At 35.0% G+C, this 26,261-nt stretch overlaps 1 protein-coding gene across 1 annotated transcript; it reads left to right on the top strand.

The window, feature by feature from the left end:
• Positions 1–734: 734 nt before the first annotated feature.
• Positions 735–24,634, top strand: LOC129283866 (MAP kinase-activated protein kinase 5-like). The gene is made up of 11 exons (XM_064111981.1): positions 735–979; positions 6,978–7,334; positions 8,070–8,159; positions 8,733–8,828; positions 10,409–10,489; positions 11,567–11,754; positions 12,661–12,781; positions 13,509–13,639; positions 14,192–14,313; positions 17,398–17,502; positions 18,496–24,634. Exons 1-11 carry the CDS (start codon positions 953–955, stop codon positions 18,585–18,587), a joined length of 1,410 nt encoding a protein of 469 aa, XP_063968051.1. The 5' UTR covers positions 735–952; the 3' UTR covers positions 18,588–24,634.
• The last annotated feature ends 1,627 nt before the right edge of the window (positions 24,635–26,261 follow it).

Here is a 26,261-nt window from a genome sequence, read left to right as displayed (position 1 = left end):
TATAAAAAAATTCAACTCTTTACTCATTCAAGGCAAATGTTAAATCCATGTTATTATCAGAATATTATTTAACAGTTAGTTTTCTGTGTCATCGTCATCATCATCATCATCATCATTTCCATCTCCTTCATGGCCTTAATTTTCACCATTATCACCATCATCCTCATCAGTGGCGTACCTAGGATTTTCCACAGGGGGGGGGGGGCAAAATCGGCCGCCAAAAAAATTGACAAGCAAAAAAAAAAAAAAAGTCTTCAATACAAAAATAAAGGTTTTCGTACCAGAAAAAAATTTGACAAGCAAAAAAAAAAAAAAAAAAAAAAAAAAAAAAAAAAAAGGTCTTCAAGCTCGTCAGAGGGGCAAAAAAGGTCTTTTAAGCTCGTCAGGGGGGCAGGTATATGTCTTTTGTATGGGTTGTGGCTCGTCAGGGGGGGCAGAGTGCCCCCTCTGCCCCCCCCCCCCCGTAGGTACGCTAGTGATCCTCATTCATAATTATCATCATCTTCATTATTATAAAATATTATAAACAAAATAACATTTCCATTCTGCTTTATAATATATTAATTTAATGAGTTTTATTCCGGGGTTGTCATTTTTTTAAAGCAATCTGCTTAATGACAATCCTTCTCCTGCAAACTGTATTTAAGTTAAATTTTCTTTGTTGGTAGTAGATCATATTTGTTTAGCTGGCCTTTGGTTAGATCGATATCCATAAATCACGAAGCCTGAAATTGCACATTTTGAACGGGAGAGATCAGTGGGTAGAGCCAAAGAAACGCTCGCGCTCGGGATCGATCGGAAAAGGGGAAATTCCCCAGGTATACCACGCATGCGCATTTGTTGAAGGCCGTGCACCTCCTGCGACGTCGGTCTGTGCCGAAATATAAAGTCCGTGAATTGATCAATTTAAATTGTTTTTGCTCTAGTTAGAACTCTTTATCCCGAAAGAAACATGAGTGGCCAACCAGTAAAGATAAAGGTAGGACCGCAAAACAATACATACGGTGTCATGGTTTGTCACAAATCAATCGCTTCATTATTAAGTTTTCACTGACACTGTGACTGTCAGTCATCTGTCGATATCCGCAGCGTTAGAATGGGAGGGAAGGGCCCGGCGCGCGGCGCGACAAACTTCCCGATAAAAAGGCGATAGATCTAGTACTAGTACTACTAGTACTAGGCCTAGGGCGGCTAGGCCTAGGCTAGGGTGGTATTCTGAAAATTGTCTTAACTTTTCTTGTAACTTATCTTGTAACTCAGCAAGACAACAGCTCGCTAAATTCTAAAATTGTCTTAAATCGATATTCTGAAAATTGTCTTATCTCTGTAACTAGTGTAAGGACGTCCCCTATTTTTTGTTATCTCTGACTAACGTTTAGTCTTTAGACAGGAATAACCGTCGTTTCTGGGGATTTATTCAACAATTTTTTATAATCCCCATTCACCGACGGTAGTGTGTTAGTGCGAGCCTGCATGTGTAATCTGGGTCGACAATTCGGAGGGCAGGTTTTGTCCAGATTTTAATTTATTTTAGATTCTAAATGACATGATCTTGAACGAAGGCCCACTATTTTCGTTAGACTCTAATCTTTCTATTGATACTATGTAAAATCTATAAAATATCGAAAATATACGTTACCGATGAGTTATTCCCTGTGTTATTCCTTTTTTTAAATTTTCTGCCGGAGAGGAAAATACGGCAGCCGTCAATGAGTTGTGCTTTTATCAAGGCTTTCCGATTAAATTTTCGATATCTTGGCCAATCAATGCGAGCGACAAGTTCCGAACGCACGCACATCTACAAGCGCAAAGCAGCGGCTTCGCGATATATAGCGACTGGTAAATACGTCTGTAAGGATGATGACGTCATCCAAGATGGCAACTTACGTTGACCAACGATAGGATCGAAGATGACGATGCTTCGATCATCATTTGAAAGGAATTAGCGGTAACTGCGGTCTTAGGTACGATATTTCAGAATTTTAAACATTTTTTCGTAAATATGGATGTGATTTCTTTTTCATAATGTGACATTTTATGTACAAAAAACGATCGGAAAATCGGGTTTCCGCTGTTAGATCTAGTAACGTTACTGCTAAAATACGTTGTCTGTACGTACGGGCCTCCAAGCTCTTCAGTCTATGTATTGGTGAGTGAGCCAACGCAGTTCAGCGGAACAACCAAAATACAGAGACTGAAGCTTTTGGTCTAGTGAGCCAACGCAGTTCAGCGGAACAACCAAAATACAGAGACTGAAGCTTTTGGTCTAATCTCTGACATGCCCAATATTCTGTCATTCATGTTAATGCTTATTAGGAAGTAAGGCCAACCAATAGAAGTGTCTCTTCTGAATATTATTATGAGCGCATTGTTGACATGAGGCGTATTTCCCTTGCGCCCCCGACGCTTATGCATGTGCGCCACTGTGCTAAAAATACACATGGCTGATCTCAGAGTCAGAGTCATATTTTCTTTGAAAAGATTCATCATCTCAATCACCAATTTTTAATTGCTGAAAAGTCTACCATTCCGTCTCTGTATTAAAATGTCTTTGGAATGTCTCCTGCAGTAAAACATGATGTTCTTGCGGGATGCAGCAAGAAAATATTATTTTAGATCGAGAAAAATCGCATGCAACATTAAGTTACAATAGCCCCCTACCTCTTGTAAATTTTCTTGTATTTTTGCAAGGAAGTTAACAACGCAAAGATAAGAGAATTTTCAGGATACCGTTTTTATAATATCTCGTTATGTTATCTTGCAAACATAGATATTTAGGCGCCGTTTTTAACTTCCACATCATTATAGCTCTGACATCATACACGCTCAGTGAAAGTTACAAGAAAATTTACAAGAAAAGACACAAGAATTTTCAGAATATGGATTTTATTGTAACTCCAAAGACACAAGAATATTTCTCTTAAGACAATTTTCAGAATACGGCCCGGAGTCCCTAGTCCAGAGAGAAGCTCCGTTTATTTAGATAGCTGGCAGCCGTCTGTTTTGAGGAATTTTTTATTTTTTTTATTTCTCGTATTGGTGAGTGGAACCAACGGAGTTTAGCGGAACAACGAATATAACAGAGACCAAAGCTTTTGGTCTACGTTTATCAACAAAGCCTTGGCTTTGCCTGACTTTGCTTCTCGTGAATTAGACTGATAGTGATAAATCCGCTGTTTTGGAGGAGTTTTTCCACATTTCCTGATTTTTTTTTCCTCGATCCTCCGGCCTCTTACACAAACGGATGACGGCCAAATTGGGCTCGTAATACATATAATACGCGATACCGTAATTCAAAAGTGGGGCGAACAACCGTCGCTTAACAAAAGCCTTAATTATTTTAACTACAGCGTCTATGCTAATGGAGAAAGGGTACGCTTTGCACCCTACTCAATTACTCCTAATAATAATAATAATATTCCGCATTTATATAGCGCTTAACACATCGGAACAACGTCTCTAAGCGCTTTACAGATATATTATTACCCCGGTCATCGGATCCTTGCATGCCCGCATACAATGTATGCACCTTCTCCACTCCCTGGGGAGCATTCCAACAAGAGTTCAAAGACTCAATTGCTAGGCATACTACATAGGCTTTCGCATCCTACCGGGTACCCATTTAACACCTGGGTGGAGAGTGGCAAATTGTGGATTGACGCCTTGCCAAAGGACACTAGGCCATGGTGGGATTCCAACACACGGCCCTCTGTTTACAAGGCGAGAGTCAGAACCGCTACACCACGGCGCTTCCTAAATTTTGCTTTTTGATGGGGGAAAAAGGAAGAAATAATAAAGATAGATTAATATCAGTTACAATCAGCTTACCACCTTTCTGAAAAATAGCGAATTTTGATGACAAACAGATCGGGTTCAGCCAGGTTCTTCTATGAATCTTTTGCTCTCTGGTGAAACAGGTAGTCAAAGAATTGTGACTGGTACTGTATGACCGCCGTCAGCTACAGCTGAGCGTACCAGCCAATTCGCTGGCATGTTCGTACACTCGGCTTTACTGCGCTGACGGTGATTGAGCGATCGAAGATCCTAATTATTATTTTCATTTTTACCATTACTATTATAATTATTGTTAGATCTAGTTGTAGTAGTAGTAGTAGCATTTGCTATTATTTATTATCATTATTATTCCTTATTATTATCATTATTATTATTATTATTATTACTATCTTTATTATTATTCTTTATTTTCATTATTAATGTTATTATTCTTTATTATTATTATCATTATTTTTCTTTATTATGTTATTTTAGCAGGAAAAGCCACTAAACCAAATTAAAGGAAAGAGGACAAGAAAAAGGGAGGGAGAAAGGGAAAGAAGAGGAAACGGGAGGGGAATTAAGAAAGATAAAGGGAAAAAAAATAAGTAGATAAGGGGTGTCAATAAAGAAAAGTAAACAAAAGAAGGAAAGAAAAGATAAAATGAAAACAGAATGAGGAAAATAGAAAGAAGAGATGTTGATTCAAACTTCAAAGAAGAAAAGAAAGGGAAGGAAATTACAAAAAATGAATGGAGAAGGAAGGAAAGAGAGAAGGGGAAAAGAAGAAAGCTAAAACACAAAAATGAGGGAGAAAGCGATTCCAACAACGAATGGGGAAGGGGGGGGGGGCAAAAATGAATAAAGAATGACACGGAAAGAGTCAACCCCAAAACATGAATAAGATATCAAAGAAACAATACAAATATGTGACGGAAATGATAAGTAAAGTACACTGTAATGATAATAATGATAATGATGGGGATAATAATGATGATAAAGAATAATAACAATAATGTTGATAATAATAATAAAGAATACTAATAAAGATTAATAATAATGATAACAATATTTAATATTAATAATAATAACAATAAAGGTTAATAATTATAATGATGATGATGATAATATTAAGAAATTTTGTTTTTGAATTAGTCTGCTGTGGTTGTATTGGATGGGGGCACAATTATCCTGTACCCCACCCCCTTAATCTCCCCATTGTTGACCAGTACCTATGACAACTAAAGATAATGTAATAAGGATGATGATGATGATAAAGAATAATAATGATAATAAAGATAATAACATTAATACTAAAATGATGATAATAATAAAGGTTAATAATAATAATGATAATAATAGAGAATAAAGGTTAGTAATAATAAACAATAAGCCAATTTGAGCTTTTTATGTTCCCCCACTGATATATAGCCTATGTATTGAATATTGTATTATATTGATTTGTTTTGTTGTTTTTAAGTGGAAATAAATAAATTGAAATTGAAAAAGTAACAATGATAATAATGATAAAGAATGATAATAGTAATGATAATAATAATAATCATAATGATGATAATGACAATGATGTTGATAATTATACCAAACGTTGTGAATGAGTCTACAGTGATTTAGTTTAAAGGGGCACACTTTTCCTGGTGATCCCTGCCCCTGAAGTTTGTGGAAGTCTATTTCTTCCTCGATCATTCCTTGTCACATTGCATTGGGAGTCTCCCCATCCCATTGGCGAACGAGCACGATTTCATGGGACGGTATCATGAGTATTACTGTTTGCAAAAATGAACTGTGTATCCCATAGCGTGCGGACTGTATCATGAGTATAGCTATACTGTTGGAACTGTCCCCACTGCGTGCAAAACGAACTGTGTATCCTGTATCGTGAGGACTGTACCACGAGTATAGCAATACTGTCCCCAATGCCGTGAAAATCAAACTTGATTTTCCGTAGAGTGGGGAGGGTATCATGAGTATATTATAGGGAGAGAACCCTGTGTATACAGTGTGTGTTTCATTTGTGTGTGTTATCAGTTCACAAGTTATAGAGCTGCGCGAGATTTGGGGACTGTGTTCTGGAGAAAGAAAGTGATTTTCATTTGTTCTGGTAGGTGTGATTCTAATAATCTCCATTTTTGGATTTGGAGACTACATGTATATCATGATTTTGCCCCAAATATTGGTTTTGGAACCACTTGTCGATTTGTACGGACACACTTGTGTACAAAGTGAATGGAGGTGGAAATAGGGAACCATGCGTGTGACTAAATAAAGCACTCAGCACTGCTGTAGCCTGTACGAAGTGAACGGTGGTTCCCAATTTCACGGTAATGCCGCTGAAAGTGTGTGGGGGATAGCTGACCAAGGTCCCCCAGGTCTGCTCAATCCCTATCCTCAGGCTAAGGGCCACTTAAATGTATTGTAGACACACGTGACCACAGGCACAGGTGTTACCATGGACCTACTAGAAATCCATGGTTTTACAAACCCACCCTAATTCCTAAACAAGTTTTATCCATTGGTCAAATCTTAGACTGAAAAATCTGCTGTTTTGTGGGAGTTTTTAAACATTTTCAGATTTTTTTTATAGTCCGCCTGCTACACAGACGGAAGTCTCCCATAGGACTAGTGCCGGTGCTTTGCACAAAGCTTAAGTTAAAGGACAAGTCCACCCCAACAGGAAGTTGATTTGAATAAAAAGAAAAAAAATCAAAGAAGCACAACACTGAAAATTTCATCAAAATTGGATGTAAAATAAAAAAGTTACATTTTCGCTTGATTTCACAAAATAGTTCTATGCACATTCTTGTCGATATGCAAATAAGGAGACTGATTACCGCACCCACTCACTATTTGTTTTGTATTTCATTGTATGAAATATTCTTATTTTATCCTCATTTTCAAGTGAAACAATGATTAATTCCTCCTGAAAATGTAGAATTTGCATTGTTTCAACATATTATGCTTCAGTCAAGTTGGTCCTTATCGTCAAATCTGTAAAAAAGTGAAATATTGTATAATTCAAACAGCAAGAAAAAGTGAGTGAGGGACATCTTTGACTGTCATAAACTACATGTCGGTGAGTTGTTGTTTTGCGAAAAGTAAAGCAAAACTTTAAAATGTCATAACTTATTTTACATCTGATTTTGATGAAATAACATCAAAATATCAATGCTCTCCATCTTGTACAGACTGTCTCTATCCTAGAGGAGTACACAATAGATTGGACTCAAAAACTTGGTACAGGGATCAACGGACCAGTCAGGCCATGCCAACATAAGATAAGCGAGGAAAGGTTCGCTCTCAAGCTTCTCACCGATAAACCAAGTGCAAGGGCAGAGGTCAACCTTCATTCTCGTTGCAGTGGTCATCCTAACATTGTGAAGATTGTCGAGGTCTATTCTAACGAGGTCCAGTTCCCGGGAGAACCTGCCCCAAGAAGTCGCCTTCTGGTCGTGATGGAGCTGATGGATGGTGGGGAGTTGTTTGATCGGATCAGCAAGCAGAAAAGATTTACTGAAAGGCAGGCAGTCATTCTGACCAAACAGGTATGACGTTTAATGGAATTTACATCACATGATTTATGTCTGGATGATTTTTCCACTGTGTCTTGAACTGCCTTCACCTTTTATATCAAATACATGTTATGCTACAGTCACAAATACCATTACGATCGCCGTATGAACAATATTTATACATAGCAAGAAATGGTATGAAATCGTTCGTATGGTGAATGTAGCATGAATTACCGGTACAAATTTGATGATACCAAATTTTGTGTTCAGAAGCAAAAGAAACCTCAGTCTGTAACATGCATTATCTACATATCCGGGACTTATGTTGTTATCTTGTACTGGTATCAAGTTGGATCACAAGCATTCGTTTGCTGGATTTTTCAAATTTTGGAGGAGGGGCGCATAATGACTTAACCAGGGACCGTTTCATAAGAAATTACTACTATGGTAACTTTGTCATTATGGGAACTAACATTGAAGCCTTGATTGTGATTAGCTGCTGGGTCATGTTTCCTTGGTAGTTGACAATGTTACCACAGTTGTAACTCTTTATGAAACAGGCCTCATATGACACAAGGAGGAGAATATATAACATGGATTGGTCATAGAACTTGATACCGGCAAATTCTTGATGAAAATTGACACCTTTTCACCTTTAAGTAAAAATTAATACCTGATATTGTCACAAATTTTATCCAGGCTCTTTTCAATAAAGTTAGAGGAAAAGCAGTTTAAATAATGTTTTATTTGTTTTTATTTTCTGTTTAGATTGCATCGGCTGTATTAAGATGTCACAATTTAAACATTGCTCATAGAGACTTGAAACCAGAGAACCTTCTTCTTAAAGACAACTCTGAGGTACAGTACTTCGAATTAAAGATAAAGTTTTTAGAAAAGCAATCCCTTTTTGTGGTTCATAGAAAATGCACTAAATGATTGGAGATTATCACTACCCTCTTTCATGATAACATATCTATCATAGTGATCTATCTTAGGGATCTATGACGTATAGATTCTTGATTTGAAATAGCAACATGTTGGAAAGTCAAATCACTGTTTTCAATATTATTTTGTATGGTTCATTAGTTTTTCTTATTAGATTTTTCCCATTAGAACAAAGTAATTGTTACATTGATTAAAATAATTGTTAATTTTAATGGATAGGATATTGCTTAAGATCCTAATGTAACTAAATTTGATTTCTTACATCAGTGGTATGTTTGGTAAAATAGTAAGTAATTGAGTTGGAGATTATCAGGCATATAAATGTTAGAGTTATATTGTATTAATGGCTACCATTATGTACTTATCAACATACTGTCAATATAAATTGTATTTATTCCAACATTTACATAAAATTGTGCTTATTATGGACGCTGTCATCAAATCACTTGTGCATCATGCGCTATTGTTTTCATCTTATAAATGTAGGATTCACCGGTCAAGCTTTCAGACTTTGGATTTGCAAAGGTTGATGACGGAACATTGATGACACCTCACTTTACTCCATATTATGTGGCACCTCAGGTATTCCAGACTTTTCGCTTTCACTACGCTGAAACTCTCAACAACACACCCAATTCCTTTGAAAATTCAAATCAAATCACAATGAAGAGCATTGGATTCTCTTGACTATTGACATCGACCTATTTGCAATTGATCTTTCGCGGCACATCCTCAGATCTGCTGTCCCAGTCCACCAACTTTCGATAAAAGCCTCTCAGCTCTCCATTGTGATTTCAATTGCATTTTTAAAGGAATCGATGCGTTGTTGAGAGTCTCCCCGTAGTAAAAGCAAAAACTCCCTATTAACTTCCTCTGTAGAGCATTGGAAATCCCATGACATTAAAGATAAGTTACCTTGTCAAAAGCCTGTGCCACATAATGTATCAGGAATGCAACTGTAAAGGACCTAGGCATCTCTTCATGTAGCGGCTTTACTGTATTCCCTATTGGATTTTTCTGTGATGGCATGTGAGCATTGGTAATGAAAAGGCTCTTGAGGGATTACTGTGTGAACGATGTGTCTTTGATTTTTGACAAGGTAGCTGAACGATCCTATTTTGGTAGGAATCACACTTATTTTGCTTATTTTCTGAAAATGTGAATGAAAATTATCTTTTTATCTGATGTTCAAATTAACTTTAGGAAAACTAATATAGCAATTTTGGATGATTGCAAGCCTTTATTTTGGAGTAAAGGACAAACCGGTTAAAATTGTTGTGAATCGTATGATTACTATGAAACCATTATGATTCTATTCAGTTTGCTTTTATTCTAATAAAGATGGTAGCATAGTCACAGATTTGAATATTTTCCTGCCAAGGTTCTACTGAAAAAAAAGTAAGAAACCAGTGCAATGAATATTTGTGAATATGATGCTTACAATAACTTACTGTTTATAATTAAGGAATTATGTTAATCCAATGACATTGAATGCCATGGACATGGCTGTCCTTTTGAATGGCCTTCATGCCCTTCCCATTGGCTTTGGAGAATTATTGGACCCTTTTAATTTTCTCATTAATATTATACAAGTGATGAATGAGTGCAATGGACAGAATACTTCATGAGGTGAAATATGAAATGAATGATCCATTCAACGAGGTGTAAATGAAGTATTCTGTCCATTGCACGAATGAAAAGAGCATTCATTATTTGGTTTATATGACACCTAAAATATATATTCTTTTTCATATGAAATTTATTAATTTTGATGCAAAATGTGCTCATGCAGTGCGAGCTTGGTCTGTTGATTATCGCGTACATACATGTACAACATGCGCGCTGCAAACACGAGTGGTGTATGTAGTCTGGGTGCGCGCATGCAATGGACAAAATCGTATGGATCCAAAATTGCACGATGAATGGATCCAAAATTGCAAGGATGGTGACGTCATTGTAAAATGGCCTGAATGATCGATATCAAACAACCAATAAAATGACAAGGATCTATCTAGGTGTCATATTAACTGTAGTAATGTAGAAATGTACCCTAAGGAAGAATGGCCTTCCCCTATAAATATTAAAATTTAATGGCTGATGTTTTACAGATCATCTGACTGTATAGTGATTTAATTATAGAAATATCTGTTTTTGTTGAGCAGGTCCTTGAAGCACAAAAAAGACAGAGACGAGAACAGAAAAACCTAATCCAAACCTCGCCAAGACCATATACATATGATAAGGTAATCTGTCAAATATCATGCTTTCTTTATTTACTAATTTGTCTGCATTCTGGGGTACAGCAGTGTATAGTAGTTTGATTGTTAAAGCCTGTGTAAAGTTTTGGTAAAGAGTTAATTATGTAAATTATGTGGACTATAATAATATTCAAATCTTACCGTAGTGCAGCGACCATTGTTTTCATTGATTGATTCTTTTTAATTTGTTAAGATTTAGTGCCTTCTCATTGTTATGTTGTTGTTACAAACTCTTGACCTCTCTGGTAAAATATTTGTTTAAAACCTTTTACAAAGATTTTATCTTGATTTAGTTCCAGTCATGCTGCAGAAGTGGTTGTATACCAACAAAGACAAAAAAAAAATCACTTGGGCAGCTTAACTTTTTTTTACTCTTTTTGTTGGAATCTTGTAGATTCTGACACCACCTAGTCTGTATGGTTCGATGAACTGTTCATGAACCAAATTTTCTTTTGACAAAGTAACAAATGAATGTTGAAAAAGTAAATTAGACTAACTAGGTATTAGACTAAATGAGAATTAGACTAAATACCATTAGACCAAGTGTAATGTAAATATGTAGACCAAACAACAATAAGACTAGATTGATAGTAGACATTGGTTTAACCCATGTGGTATTAGACCTTCTGATAAATAGACCCTGTTGCATAAAGGTTTTTATTATAGTAACTCTGCCATCCAATTGTAACTACCATGGTAATCAGCCAATCAAAATCAAGGATTCCATTAAAGATACCATTGGATGGCAGAGTTACTATAATAATGCTTTTATGCGACGGGCCCAGTTGCCCGTTGCATAAAGAGTTACAACTGTTCTAACTTTGCCATTAAGGCAACTACCATGGCAACAGGGCTCAGCAGCCAAACAAAATCAAGGTTACCATGGTAGTTGCCATAATGGCAAAGTTACAACAGTTGCAACTCTTTATTAAACGGGCCCCTGGTGCTGGTAGACCAAGTGAATATATTCCTCCCTTTCCTCCATTGCCTCCTCTTCCTCCCTTTCCTATTTCTTCCCAACTGCTTGTCATCATTACTTTGTTTTTATTATTGACTTTCTAGGGATGTGATATGTGGTCTCTTGGAGTGATAATCTACATCATGCTGTGTGGCTATCCACCTTTCTATCCAGACACACCCAGCAGACAACTCTCAAAGGACATGAGACACAAGATCATGGCTGGCCAATATGAATTCCCTACAGAAGAATGGTCACTTATATCAGATGAGGCTAAAGATGTTGTCAAAAGGTAGATTGTAGAAGAAATACAGTTATGCTCAAAAGTTTGTGAACCCCCATCATAAAATTCACTCCTTCATGCTGAGTGTTGAATTTAGAAAACAACCCTACAATCTTTATTGAATGTAATATATTATCACTCGACTTCACAATGGCAGAACTTGAACACTTTAAATATGTTCATTTTGTGGTGGGGTTAAACTTTTGTTGTAGATATCTATCTTTACATGCACTAGCAAAAATATATATACATGTATATTTGTACAGGTTTATTTATTTATTTGACACTTCAAACACATTCAATTTACAAAAACAAATAGTATTATATAAAATTACATAGAATATCATAAAAATGCAATATTTGGTAGCAGTTAGCCCAGTGCATCAATCAGTTGGCGGCCAGGGAAGAGGAGAGTAAAGTTAATCACTGTAACCGAATGGTCCCTCCGCCAAACCACTCAATGCACTGGGAATGCTGGTAACAAATATAGCACGAAGACAAATAAAATGACAATTATAGATAGCGAAAATGATAAAGATAAAGCATAAAACCAAAGCCTTTATTATGAAACTAAATACTCAAGATAGAATATCATAAATTAGAAAATCAATGATATCATGAAAAATATGAAATTAATTCATTTTAATTAACAGGAAGTATAAATGATCTGATCTACTGTTTACAAGGGATCGGATAGCGTGGTTTCAGGTTTCTTTTGTGAGCATTTTACTCATACATCTTATTCAAATGAAAATGAATAGCTTTACAAAATGAATTTCTGTTATTCATATTGTGTTTTGTTCCTACTTACTTTGTCAATTTGTTTGAAATGAAGAAAAAATAAATTCAATCAATCAATCAATCAATGAATTGAAAGTAATTCATGAAATGATATTTTACTCATTTACTTGCCAGGTTACTGAAGGTTGATCCATCAGAGAGACTTAACATTGAAGAACTCTGCTCACATCCCTGGCTGAAAGAGAATTCAGCACCAAACACGGAGTTGCATTCTCCTGCAATAATGCTAGATAGGGTAAAATCATTATCACTTTAAGAAATTCACCTGCTATGGTGTTAGATAGGATGAAATCACTACCACTTTTTAATTAGAATTTCACCTGCTCTCATGATAGTTGGGTAAAATTACTATCAATTGAGTAAGAAATTCACCTTCTATCCATATAGATAGGTAAAATTGTGACCAATTTACCTTTACCAATGTAGGAAGAAATTCACCTGCTCTCATGATTATAGGGTAAAGTTACTATTTACGAAAATTCCAATCCCTTGTATATATTTTGGTTGATTTTTGATTTTTTTTTTTGTAACTTTTATAGTGGAATTTGATGTAAATGATTTGTATGTTGAAGATTTATCAATAAAAACATAAATAAAAAAAAAATAAAATAAAAATATTTACGAAAATTTTTACCTGCTATCATGATAAATAGGGTAGAATTACTATCAATCTAGTAAGAAATTCACCTGCTTTGAACTCATGAAATCATTTCCAATTTAGTAGTAGTAATTTTGTGCAAAATTAGCAGATATTGAAAATGTTATAAATTTACTACTTTTTCTAACTATGATGAAATCATGCTTTAATGATTATAATTCAACTCTGTGTAGGGATGATCTTGATTTTTAAGAACTTTGGGCATTAATGTGTTGGAATATTCTAACAAGCAAAAGCCCCTGGCACTGCCATATTGAAACTTTATTAAATGTATCTGTGAACTATCTTCATTTCTCTTTTTCAGAATATGCTTGACAATGCTAAACAGGCCCACAGTGAACAGCTAACTGCCATGAGAATACCTGAAAAGAAAGTCACGTTGAAACCTGTTGCTAAGGCTAACAATCCTATCGTCAGGAAAAGAATTCACAGCAGGTACTCAAAGCCTTTATCATTGATATTGAAATGTATATATTTGACCTAGTTTTATCCACATTGTGCTGTATTCGACCCTGATTAGGTGAATTGGCGTAATTAATGTCTTGAATGCACCAATGGCTGGAAACAGGCCTTGGAGCTAATGCTGTGGTGATATGTAGTGTGCCTTTGAATAAGCACCAGGGCTTTATAACGTTTTAGAAATATTTGTATTATAGATACTAAAATTTGGAGACTATTATATACAAAAGGCCTTTCTACAATGCTAATTGCTCTCTTTTTTCATGGCTGAGATTTATTCAATATTCAATAGTTTAACATATTACCCTATGATCACAATACAAGCACAACATTGACAAAAACATAGCTTTCATTTTGGTAATAGACTATGCTGGACTAAACATTCCACAAGTCCTTACGTGAAACGCTACCAAATTTGCATACTGAAGAAAGGAAAATTGTTTTTACAGGTTACGGTCATCATAAAAAGATGTTCTTTTTGATTTGTCAAAGTTAATTTTCCACATGCTCTTTTACTTCCTATGTCAGAGGTCATTCCATAGACAACAAAACAGGAGAAGAACAGCCTTCTAAGAAACAGAACCGAGAGATTTCAGAGGGTCTCAGATGTCTTAGAAATGTTATTGCACATTGTGTAGTACCACCTAAAGGTAATGTATTATTCAATGTACCTTAGTATGCAAAGCAAGTGTTGATTACTAATCATCTTCTATATCCAATTTTGCCAAAGTCAAACAGACATATGTGGTGCCAAGAGAATCCATTTGGGGTAGGGGGCGTAAGTAACACAAGAACACAAATTACCCTTTAAAAACCCCAATTGAAGCTGAAACTGAAATGTGGAAGTCCTATACGCTACAAAGCACACCAATATTAACGGCTTGTCAGCTGAACATGTTGCTTCAGAAAAACTCTAGTTAGTTTGAAAAATAGGCTTTATTGTAGCTTATTGGTATAGGATTTGTCAATTTCAATTTTGGGTCCAGACAGGTCTTTAGACTTTGTGTTCATAGGCTTGCATTAGAGATGTGCATGATACAGGTAAGTCTGCATGTTGAACTTCCAAAAGTCAAATTATTGCTTAAGCTAAAGCAATTTGTGAGAGTCTGCATGTTGAACTTCCAAAAGTCAAATTATTGCTTAAGCTAAAGCAATTTGTGAGACCTAAAAATGCATAGCTTGCATCAATTGTAATTCAATCTGCTCTAAGTCAAACAGATTTCAGTGTTCCAAAGAGATTCACCTTATGCAGATTCACCCGTTTGTGTAATCTTACTGCCATGTTCTTATTCAGTAATATGAATGGATTCTCATGCACACATACAGACTCTAGAAACACACACATGCAATCACATATTTCAGGCCTAATGCACTGACAATTTTTGTCTCGCCTGCATAGCAGAGCGAGACTATAGGCGCCGCTTTTCCGACGGCGGCGGCGGCGTCAACATCAAATCTTAACCTAAGGTTAAGTTTTTGAAATGACATCATAACTTAGAAAGTATATGGACCTAGTTCATGAAACTTGGACATAAGGTTAATCAAGTATTACTGAACATCCTGCCTGAGTTTCAGGTCACATGACCAAGGTCAAAGGTCATTTAGGGTCAATGAACTTTGGTCAAGTTGGGGGTATTTGTTGAATTACTATCATAACTTTGAAAATTTATGGATCTAGTCCATGAAACTTGGACATAAGGTTAATCAAGTATTAGTGAACATCCTGCCTGAGTTTCAGGTCACATGACCAAGGTCAAAGGTCATTTAGGGTCAATGAACTTTGGCCAAGTTGGGGGTATTTGTTGAATTACCATCATAACTTTGAAAATTTATGGATTTAGTTCATGAAACTTAGACATTAGGTTAATCAATTACCACTGAATATCCTGTGCGAGTTTCAGGTCACATGACCATGGTCAATGGTCATTTAAGGTCAATGAACTTTGGCCGTGTTGGGGGTATATGTTAAATTACCATCCTAACTCTGAAAGTTTATGGATCTAGTTCATAAAACTTGGACATAAGAGTAATCAAGTATCACTGAACGTCCTGTACGAGTTTCAGGTCACATGACCATGGTCAAAGGTCATTAAAGGTCAATGAACTTTGGCCGTGTTGGGGGTATTTGTTGAATTACCATCCTAACTCTGAAAGTTTATGGATCTAGTTCATAAAACTTGGGGTATAAGAGTAATCAAGCATCACTGAACATCCCCTGTGAGTTTCAGGTCACAAAACCAAGTCAAAGGTCAGTTAAGGTCAATAAACTTAGGCCATGTTGGGGTTATTGTTGAAGTGCCATCATAACTTTAAAAGTTTATGGATAGAGTGAATGAAATGTGGACATGGGTGTAGTTGACAGTCTTAAGTCTCCGTTCAAATGTCATTTATGGTCAATGAACGTGGTATTATGTCATTATATGAATGATGTTTTTGTGAATGATTATTTTATAGTAGTTTTCAAAGTTAGCACTGCTGCTATATTAAATTGCGTAATGCAGGCGAGACTGCCAGAGGCGTTCCACTTGTTATATTATGGTATCACGCTCGGTGTCCGTCCGTCCGTTAACTTTTCCTTGTAAACGCGATAACTTAAGTTGAACTTAACCTAGGCTCATATAATTTGGTGTGTATGATACTAGCATGGATTCCAGGATGCCTATTGATTTTGAGGTCAAAAGGTCAAAGTTCAAGGTCACAGTGACCTATTTTCATCTTACCCTTCTGCAGTCCTTGTAAACGCAATAACTTCAGTTTAACTTAACCTAGGCTCTTATAATTTGGTGTGTATGATACTAGCGTGGATCCCAGGAAGCCTATTGATTTGAGGTCAAAAGGTCAAGGTCACAGTGACATGTTTTCACCTTACCCTGCTGCAGTCCTTGTAAACGTGATAACTTCAGTTTAACTTAACCTTTAGGCTCATATAATTTGGTTTGTATGATACTAGCATAGATCTCAGGAATTCTATTGATATTGAGGTCAGACAGTCAAAGGTGAAGTCGCCACCTTCCACTTTTCTTGCTTGAACGATATCTCAATTTTCCGCTTTACAGGCGGGCGTATTATGTGCTCACCTTAGCGACACTCTTGTTAGCTAAAGGTATAGCACTGCATACTAACAATGCAAACTCAGCGCTCTAACAGAAAAATGCCCTGACTTGCAAGTGAAATCTTCACTGTGAATTTAGTTTACAAATTCACTGAAACATATCTGTAGTATTATAATTTAAGCTTCTATCATAATCACGGTTTGAAAATCATTACTTGAAAATAATAATTTAGACACAGTGAACCATGTATTATTTCATGCTATGGCATCTACAGTCAATGCCAATTATTATTATCTTGATAATTTAGAAATTTATGAGCATAATCATAAATCATGCTTCTATTTCAGCCAGTCAAATCATTATGTCGAAAATGATTCTGCAAATCTGTGAGCCATATTATACTTCACGCTGAGGAATTGACAGTCTTGCTTACTTCAAGTTCAATCTTGTCTTGTGTGATTATGCAAAAGATGATAATACATAGGGAGCGTAGTTATAAACCATAATTGTAATTTATTTAATAGATTCATGACTTTGAAAATGATTATGCACATTCTGAGAATACAGTTTATCTTTGGGTTTTTTTTTCAAGGAACCATATCAGCAGTTATTCTCTATTTCAGTTTTGCTTTGATTTGTTGATTTTCAATTAATATTATTTTTCCTTTCTATTTTGATCAGATACCAATGGGGAGGATGCACTATGTGAGCTAATGAAGAGAGCTTGTGAATATAACACAGATTGTCCCTCCCTTGATAAAGCACTACACAGCCTATCATGGAATGGTATGATCCGATATACTTTTGTTGCTATCTTTCACTTTTCCATCCTCAAACTGAGTTGTGAAAAGGAAAGTCCCATTGATAATCCAATAGTGGGGGAAATTGGAATTCTTTGAGTAAATAAGCTTTTCATAATTCTTTTCTTGAATTATATTTAAGCTGATTGACTATATATTTGAATTGAATAATGTGGTTATTTCAGCTTGAGAGAATGCTAAGTGCAGTCAATCTAATTTTGGAGATATAATTTCAGTATTGTTATAAGATTATTACACCATTTGTATCATGGTTTGAATCTTATTTTTTTATAACTCTTTAGTGACTATTTCTTGAAGTCTTTTGTCAGTGATAGTGATGTTCACTGAAAACTTTTATAAGCTACTAAAATCCCTGCATTTGAACGGCTTAGAGCTGGTCATTGATCATTTCTGACTAGGTGCTACCCTAGACACTCCTTGATACCAACCTATATTTTTCAATCAAAGCTTTAGTTATAGGGCGTGTGTTTCACAAAAGTGTTGAGTGTGACTCAAATGCTGCATGCAAATACCAATGCACATGTGAATTGCAACATATAAATTTATTGTTGACTAAAATACCATGCATCCTTTGCACTTGAACTGGTCATTGCAGTAATGTGTTACAACCTCTAGGATGTTTTAGGGGGTGTTGCAGAAAATATTTGCAATCAATTGCAAACTTCTGTTGCAATTTTACAATTGATTGATCACTTTTAACTGTAGGAAATCATATTACACTCCGTGTTTCATGGAACAAATCAGCAATCAATCGCAAATTTGCAATTGATTGCACAGCATATGCTTGATTTCGAGAACGAAAATAGACCTGCAATTGATTGCAAGTTTCTTGCAATGCCCCATAAGTGTGATATTATCATCTCTATTTAAACATCCTCCTAATTCTATACTACATTTTATTTTGTTCTGTTCCATTCAATTCCATATCATTATATATTTTCTTTCTCTTTTTTTACAGGAGAACAATTTTGCCATGAAGTTGACCACTCCGAACTAGCACTTCTTCTTAAGGACATTGTAGACCAAAAGGAAAGGCATGGGAAACACTGAATCCTTCTTCTTTAAATTCCTTTTGATCTTTGATGTAGACAGACCAACAAAAAAAAAGACAGTAAACAATCTACATGGCTTTTCATCAAGACAAGATCTTCAAGTTATTTCAACAGGAAAGTTCACCCTAATATCAAGTTGGTTTTAAGAAAATGAGAATATATAAGATACAAATTAGTGAGAGTAATGAAGTATCTTTTTAGAATTTTGAAATTAATTTGCTATATTTCAAAATTATAATGGAAAGGAACATGAAAGAAAACTCATATGGCATATCTTGCAATAGGGAATCGCTGAAAGAGTTTAGATAGAGAGATCATGTAATTTTATGCAATTTCCCCTTTTTCATTTAACCTGTTGCATACTGGAACCAGGTGATCTCAGTACAAAGCTTGTAGGTATTACAGAAATAAGTAGTTGATAGGTTAAAAGAATAAATCAAGGTCAACTTTTGGTCATCTTGTCCACCTTCAGCTAAGTACTCTTGCACTGTTCCTGTCTTGGAAGTGTTATACTCTTTCTTTTACTCTGAAATTGAATGTATTTTATTTGTATGCTTCCACGTACCATAGGTGGTCCCAAAGGTATTATGTTTTCAGTTCATCCGTCCGTCCGTTCTAGCGATAACTGAAAGAATATCTTATGGATCAACTTCAAACTTTAATAGTCCAGGTATACATACAGGAGTGACAATGATCTGATTATTTTGGGGGGTTATTAATGCAAGAAAATATTGAACATTAAACTTGGCTAATGTATGCGACTGGGAGCGGTAATGATCGGAATAGATTTTGGGAATAGTGAGGTTGCAGAGGTCATTATATACATGTACATTGTAATGCCTTGTTTTTGCGATACCTGAAGGACAAAGATCCATTCGATTTTGGGTCATGAAGTCAAAGGTCAATTGTGAAAATATCTCTTTCTCACAATAATTGAAGAATCTTCTTTGAGGGATATCTTCAGTCTTGCTTTACGTATGCATGTATGAATCATGATAATCTGCGTTGATTTGGGGATTGCAAGGTCACAGGAAAAAGGTCGAAGAATTTGTTAATTTAAAATTCTAGCAGCTCGGTGTATAGTATAGGGGTCAGGCCGATGATGGACAAGTGTAAAGATCACTCATAACTTGATTAGATTTATTGTGCATCTATGAATCAGAAAAAGATCATTTTTATATATTTAATGGACCAATTTGTTAGTGAGAATATTTTAAATATATAGTACATTTTTGAGATGCTAAGCTGTTTCTTTACTTAATATATTACTTGTTTCCTTACTTATTATCAGGGTAGGCTACCCCAGGGTGGTATTTCATAAAGCTGTTCATAAGTTATGCAAAGCTGGAACATGTTCTTAGGAGCTAAGTTAGCTGCATATGGATATATCATTTAGCACAAGAAAGGGTCACCAGTCATGTGTAAGGTCAGGCATAACTTAGGAACAGCTTTGTGAAACAGTCCCCTAATTGATTATATTCCATGTATTACAAGAAGTTTTATGTGTAATCTCTCACCAGAGTAGTTCATGTATTTATCCACATATAACTAATCTATATTACGGCCATTATGTACAGTATTGCCGTAGCTTATACACTAATACACTAAGAGGGACAAAAGATGATTATATGCTGTAAGATCCAGTCTGGATAACGTGTTTACTTCTTACTTTTTGCACAGAAATGGTGCATTTCACCCTTTGAGCTTGAATATGATAGTTGTATCTTATATGGTGTTCATACCCTTGGTAGTCAAAGAAACCACCCTGGCTCTAGCTATTTATACATGATAGCATTTCATTGCATACCTACCAGGTACACATCCCCCACTTGGGTTGTGTATGGCAAACATAGATTAATGTCTTGCCTAGTCATAATGATGTTTCAGTGGCAGGATCCACAACTTTGCAAATCATGATTGGGGGCTGTATCTTAAAGCTGACTGTAAAGTTGAAAGCAGCCATACAAAGTAAATGGAATCTGAGAATCCAAGGTGGTTTATCCTTTTCAGTCCATTCACATTAGCTAAAGTTGAAGGACACTGATGTTAATTCACAACTTTACTACTAACATAGGTGGTCAGTAGGCCTACAGTGTGCATGCAGTTTCAATGAGATTGTTAAATGAATTGCAAAACTTTGTTGAATTATAAACAATTTGGCTCTTATTTTGGCATTTTACATGTATATTCAAGTTGTCATAAAGCCATGTGTAACTAAAGAACAGCTTTGTGAAACACCCCCCCCCTCCTGAAACTTATTATTGATGCATTTTTCAGAAAGCTGGTCCTAAGTCTACTTGTGAAATGTTTAGGGGTGCCAGCCAAAACTCTCAATCATTTTCATTCACATCAACTCGAGTTGAAATCTAATGTTTGCCAATAAAGGAATTCTTATTATTTACAGGCATTCGCATATGAAGTTTATTAGTAGTCAAAACTTGATTGGAGTTGTATAGGAAATTAAGTCCTACTTTTACTTTGTTAACAGAAAGGAAATTTGTTTATCTCATTTAGTAAAAGTACATGGTCCAGTTATTCATAAAGTAACTTGAACGGCCATGTGAAACAACCCTTTGAACTTAAATACAAAATCAATATAAATTTGAATGGATAGTACTAGACGACTGCCACTTATTTGTGTGTAATTATGGTTAAAATTGTTGTATTTTCGTCCATAATGATCTCAGGTTGTGTTTAAAGTACAATGTAGACATTAGACAAGAGACATTCCACCTAACTAGAAAACAAGTCTTAGCTGGTTCCAGCTGGTTCCAATTGGTATTGTAATAAAAATAAGCTATCTTACTGATTTAATTCTGGACCTTATAGAGATGGACCATGGGTAACACTTCCTTGTGATACCATAGAACTGTGTTGCCATGCCAATGATATATAAAGGTTAATCAATAATCCGTGGTAGATAATGTTGGCTTATTTTTGAAGGTGCAAGGGGAACTTGATGTACTTCTTTTGACTGGACATGCTAAAGCGACATTCAGAGTACTGCCCTGCTGACTCGACTTCAGAAAGATCAGAAGTGTGTAACTGATATTTCAAATGGACATTCTGTATATAGCAGTACAGAAGGAGTTGATGACCATGTGATGAAAAGGAGCATCGTGATAATGCAAAAATAACAATTCTAGGTCGTCCATGTAATAATCAACTCAATATTACATTAACATGCCTTGATTCCATGTATACTCTGCCAATATTTATGGGTATTTCATCAATAGGTGTGAGGAAATAAGTGACGGAAAGCAGAGTAAGAATTTCAGGGGCCTGTTTCATAAAGGACTTGCAACTGTTGCCATTATGGCAACCACCATGGTAACGGGGCTCAGCGTCAATCAGAATCAAGGTTGCCATGGTAGTTGCCATAATGGCAAAGTTTCAACAGTTGTAACTCTTTATGAAATGGGGCCCAGATTTTTGTGAAGACTTGATCTTGTTTTTTTTTCATATTTTGGTCATTAATTCATTTCATTTGATCTACCATCAATTTGGGCTTATTGCCATTTAGTCTGCATTTCGCTTGGTCCAATACCCACTAGTCTAATTTGCACATGCCCAGTTGGTTGAATTTCCACTTTGTTTCTTATTATTTTATACTTTCTCAAATGAAAATTTGGTAAATGAGCAGTTTGTCTAACCATATAGACTAACCAAGTGATATATGGGTAAAGCTAAAACGGGGGGTGGGGGGGGGGGGGCGTTTCATAAAGCTGTTTGTAAGTTAAGAGCAACTTTAAGAACGACCAGTGATCCTTTCTTATGCACTTAACCATCGCCAATGAATATACCATTTACCACAAGAAAGGATCACCAGTCATTCTTAAAGTCGTTCTTAACTTACGAACAGCTTTATGAAACACCCACTTGGGATAAGACAAAATGGTAAACAGAATATAGAGTGGCAAATATACTGAAAGGTTATTTGGTGAATTTGTTGTAGATGAAGGAGGATGAGAGTAAGACCATCTGAGATAAGATCACATGGGCAATAAACAAAATGGTTGTTCACCAATTGGCAGTTTACCCATCATATTACATTACCTGTGTGGCCATAGATTTTACCACTTCTTGTATTCTTTTAGAAATTCATTACATCTTTGGCCAGATTTTGTTTGGAGGGGGTGGGGTTCTAATTACACCTTTGATTTTCGTTTTTTATACGGCTTTCAATTGTAGTTGGATTCCCTTTTAATTCATACACACTTTATTGAAAGAAAAAAGTCAATCGTATAATTTTTCTTTGAGTGGATGCACATTCAAGCTAAGCCTAAGGTTGTTGTTCTTATTTAGCCTGTTCATTTAGAATGGTATGTTAAAAGTGAATTGATAAGTTATTTCCAGTGTTTAAAAATATTCCAGCATTTATTTTTATACAGTATGTGTATGTATGTTTGTAGCTGTGAAAATAATTGTATTAGATGTGCCTGACTTTTTTTTGTTACAAGAGCATGCAATATTTGATTTTTAGAATTTAGATTGAGCTTCCAAGGATAAAATTTATTAAGGTTGAAAAACGCAATGAGTGGTATCGGATTGCATTGTACTGAAGAAATATGTGAAGACTAGATCGATATTATGTAAATATTACAAAAATGTAGACAGAATTACCTCAAACTACTCAAACAATTGTGTGATTTAGGTTTCTACTTATTTGGCCAAGTTTGATATGTACCGGTATGTCTTCATGAGAAATTATCTTTTCAAATGATCAATAATGATAATAATAGTAACAATATAAACAACTCTCAATGTTGGATGTGTGTGATTAAAAGATTATTGCAACATAGTACTTCTTGTTTGTTACACAATTTCAATTTCACTGCCAAAATAAGTTAATTTTTTATAGGCCTTGTTGACTTTTTAAAAATAAGCTGTAATTACCCCCAAAAGTTGACCCTTCTTTTTCTTTTTTCCAAGACTTTGCGCAAGGCTCCACCCTAACTTTTTTTTATGGCCCGATCAGTCCACCAAAATCATTGGTTCTAATTATCAATAATAGTTTATTATGGCAGTCTTGTTTGTGATTTCATAAAACAGACCTCAGACTAATTCTGCAAGAATATGTTTTGTGATTGAACAATAATACAATGTGTTTTGTTCATCTTAATCTATCATTTGTTATCCATGCAATATAAATTCAGGTGACAAATTAGTACTTTATGTGCAACAAATATTTTCTGAATAGTGTACTACATACTGCAGAATTTTAGTTTAGTTTATGGTTGATTTGCTGAATTATCTTTGCAATAGAGGTTCAACTATCCTGATATATTTTATATTATTAGTGATTAATTCAATAACATTTATAAAATTTGAGTTTATATGGTTTTATATGGTTTATCTCATTTTGTATTTCTCATTAGAGATGTAAGTGTACAAAAACTAAAAGTATTATTTGTATTAATTTAGTATGGAAATGTATTTTCACCCATACTTGGAGTTCAGTTGATCTGAAACCTATGTATTTCTGTATGAATATTTCCTTGTAAATTCATATTATTTATAGTATACAAACCAGAATTTGAAAAGAATATAAGGAAATCCTGTGTTTTCAAGCTTCGATACTTTTTATCTATGACTCCTCCAAATGCGGCTTAGTAATTTTAATTTCATGTTAATCACACGTTTTTATGAATTAATTGTGAAATGTTTTAGAAAACTTTTTAGAGAAATATTTCATGAAGTAATTTTGGTTCCATTTCCTATATATTTTAAGAAATCATTTTTTTTGCCATCTTTGATTATTTGAAAACCCAATCAAGAGTATGGTTTGTGTATACCATTATGGTCTTTTAATATTTGACAGGTCAAATGATATTTTTCAAAATTTTATATTATGTAGAAATGACTACATGAATTTACATTTTATTGCAATTGTGTAATGTTTTTTTCTTTCTTTTAGAGTTGCTGCCTTCATGATGTCATTACTTGGCAAATGTTATTTACTTATATTCTTGTCTAAGAAATAGAGAATAATGGTTTGTGGAAATTAGCATGTATTGCTTTATAAAGACATTTATGGAAACCTAATTTTGTTTTGAGTGACGTCTCCCCTTTGACTTTTCTATAAAAAAAAATTAACTGTAGGAAAAAAAGGAAATTGAGGGAATGTTTGGTGTTGTTGCATTGGAAAAGATTGTTTATATTAACTTGGAGATGAATGGCGTATAAGAGTAATTGTGTTTGATTGGTGATGCTGAATGGAAGTATAAGACATGGTATCTGAACAGGGTTTTTTTGCTCTGTAGTATACATCAAATTGTGCTTTGAGTTAAATGCTATTGCCCATTTCCCATTTATTTCTGAAAAAAAATATTTAAAAATTTTTGTTTATCCTTATTTCTTTAGCAGCATATCATTTAAACATCCCCATGAGTTTAATGGGCTTATCATTATTGTATACACTGTAAAAAAAGTGGGATTGAAACAACAGACACTTGTTCTTGTCCCCAGAGGACCATACCCTGAGGTATTAAAGTCCTACACCAGGGCCCCGTCTTACAAAGAGTTATGATTGATCCAATCAATCTCAAGTATATGGAAATCCATCAATGTCATAATTTTTTTCTTTGGGAAATTTCATCAATGTCCTTTGAAAACTAAAAGAAGCACACTGAATTGTCAAGAAAACAGTGTATGAATATAAGTCATTTCTAGAAAATATTTTGAACAAAAATGTATTTTACATGTTGACGTTGCTGGCTTTCCATAGTTGTGATTGATCGGATCAATCGCAAGTCTTTGTAAGACGGGACCCTGATTGTTTGAACATTGCCCTCAGACTGGAGTAATATTACTTGTATGGTTCTCATTATACACTGGTAAGCACCACATGTACAGTTTTGCTGTGTATTGATCCCACCGCTGCCACCAATGTGAAGTGATATCATATTTCATAATACTTTTGCATATGATAAGCAAATATCCTGCAGTAATTTAGGTTTGGTGAAATGAATAAAAATTAAAGGAGAAAGCAAAGATGGAGACAATGATAAAAAGTGATGTCTTGATAATTGTTGAAAATGCCACTATTTGGGAATTGGTCCTTTAGGTAGATGATTTTTTCTGAAAGTTTTTAAAAGTAATTAAATCCAAGAAATTAAATGATTAATTGGCACATTATAATACGTGAATATATCAAGTGGATGGAATGGGCTTAGCCTTACTGGAAATAGACAAAATTTAAAATCGTGATAGGCTATATGGCATTTGGACTAAATGCGTAGAGTAGACAAACTTTTGAGCGAATATGATATGTGGGATGAGACCAAACTGGTTTGGAATGAAGTAGGATTAGACAAGGGATGATCAATTGGACGAAGTGGGTGGAGACTATAATGACATGTTGATGTGGAGGATATCTGGGACCTATTTATTAATCAGATAAGGTCTGGACTTGCTTAAATAATCATTTTTTTTTAATTATCAGACCTTGTAGCATTTTAATTTTGATACCCTTAAGAGTAGAAGTGACAGTTTAAAAACTGGGATATAAAAATCATGAACAAAAAACGTATTATTTGGGGAAATTAATACACAACATTCATTTGCAACGAAGCAATCTGTATGATCAAAAGGAATCAATACCTCTGCCTATAAAATGATAATTAAATGAGCAGGGGCGAGGTTGCCTACCCCCGCCCCACCCCAAAATATA

This window comes from Lytechinus pictus, chromosome 2 (assembly GCF_037042905.1).
Source record: "Lytechinus pictus isolate F3 Inbred chromosome 2, Lp3.0, whole genome shotgun sequence".
NCBI lineage: Eukaryota > Metazoa > Echinodermata > Echinoidea > Temnopleuroida > Toxopneustidae > Lytechinus > Lytechinus pictus.
Note: the sequence above shows the minus strand (reverse complement) of the source record. Positions and strands in the feature narration are given on the sequence as shown.

Bases quoted from the DNA above. Each gene is read 5' to 3' on its own strand.
- LOC129283866 (XM_064111981.1), top strand. From the start codon at position 953: ATGAGTGGCCAACCAGTAAAGATAAAG. The intron at 7,335-8,069 runs GTATGACGTTTA...TTTTCTGTTTAG, and splicing joins CAGTCATTCTGACCAAACAG to ATTGCATCGGCTGTATTAAG. The intron at 10,490-11,566 runs GTAATCTGTCAA...TTGACTTTCTAG, and splicing joins GACCATATACATATGATAAG to GGATGTGATATGTGGTCTCT.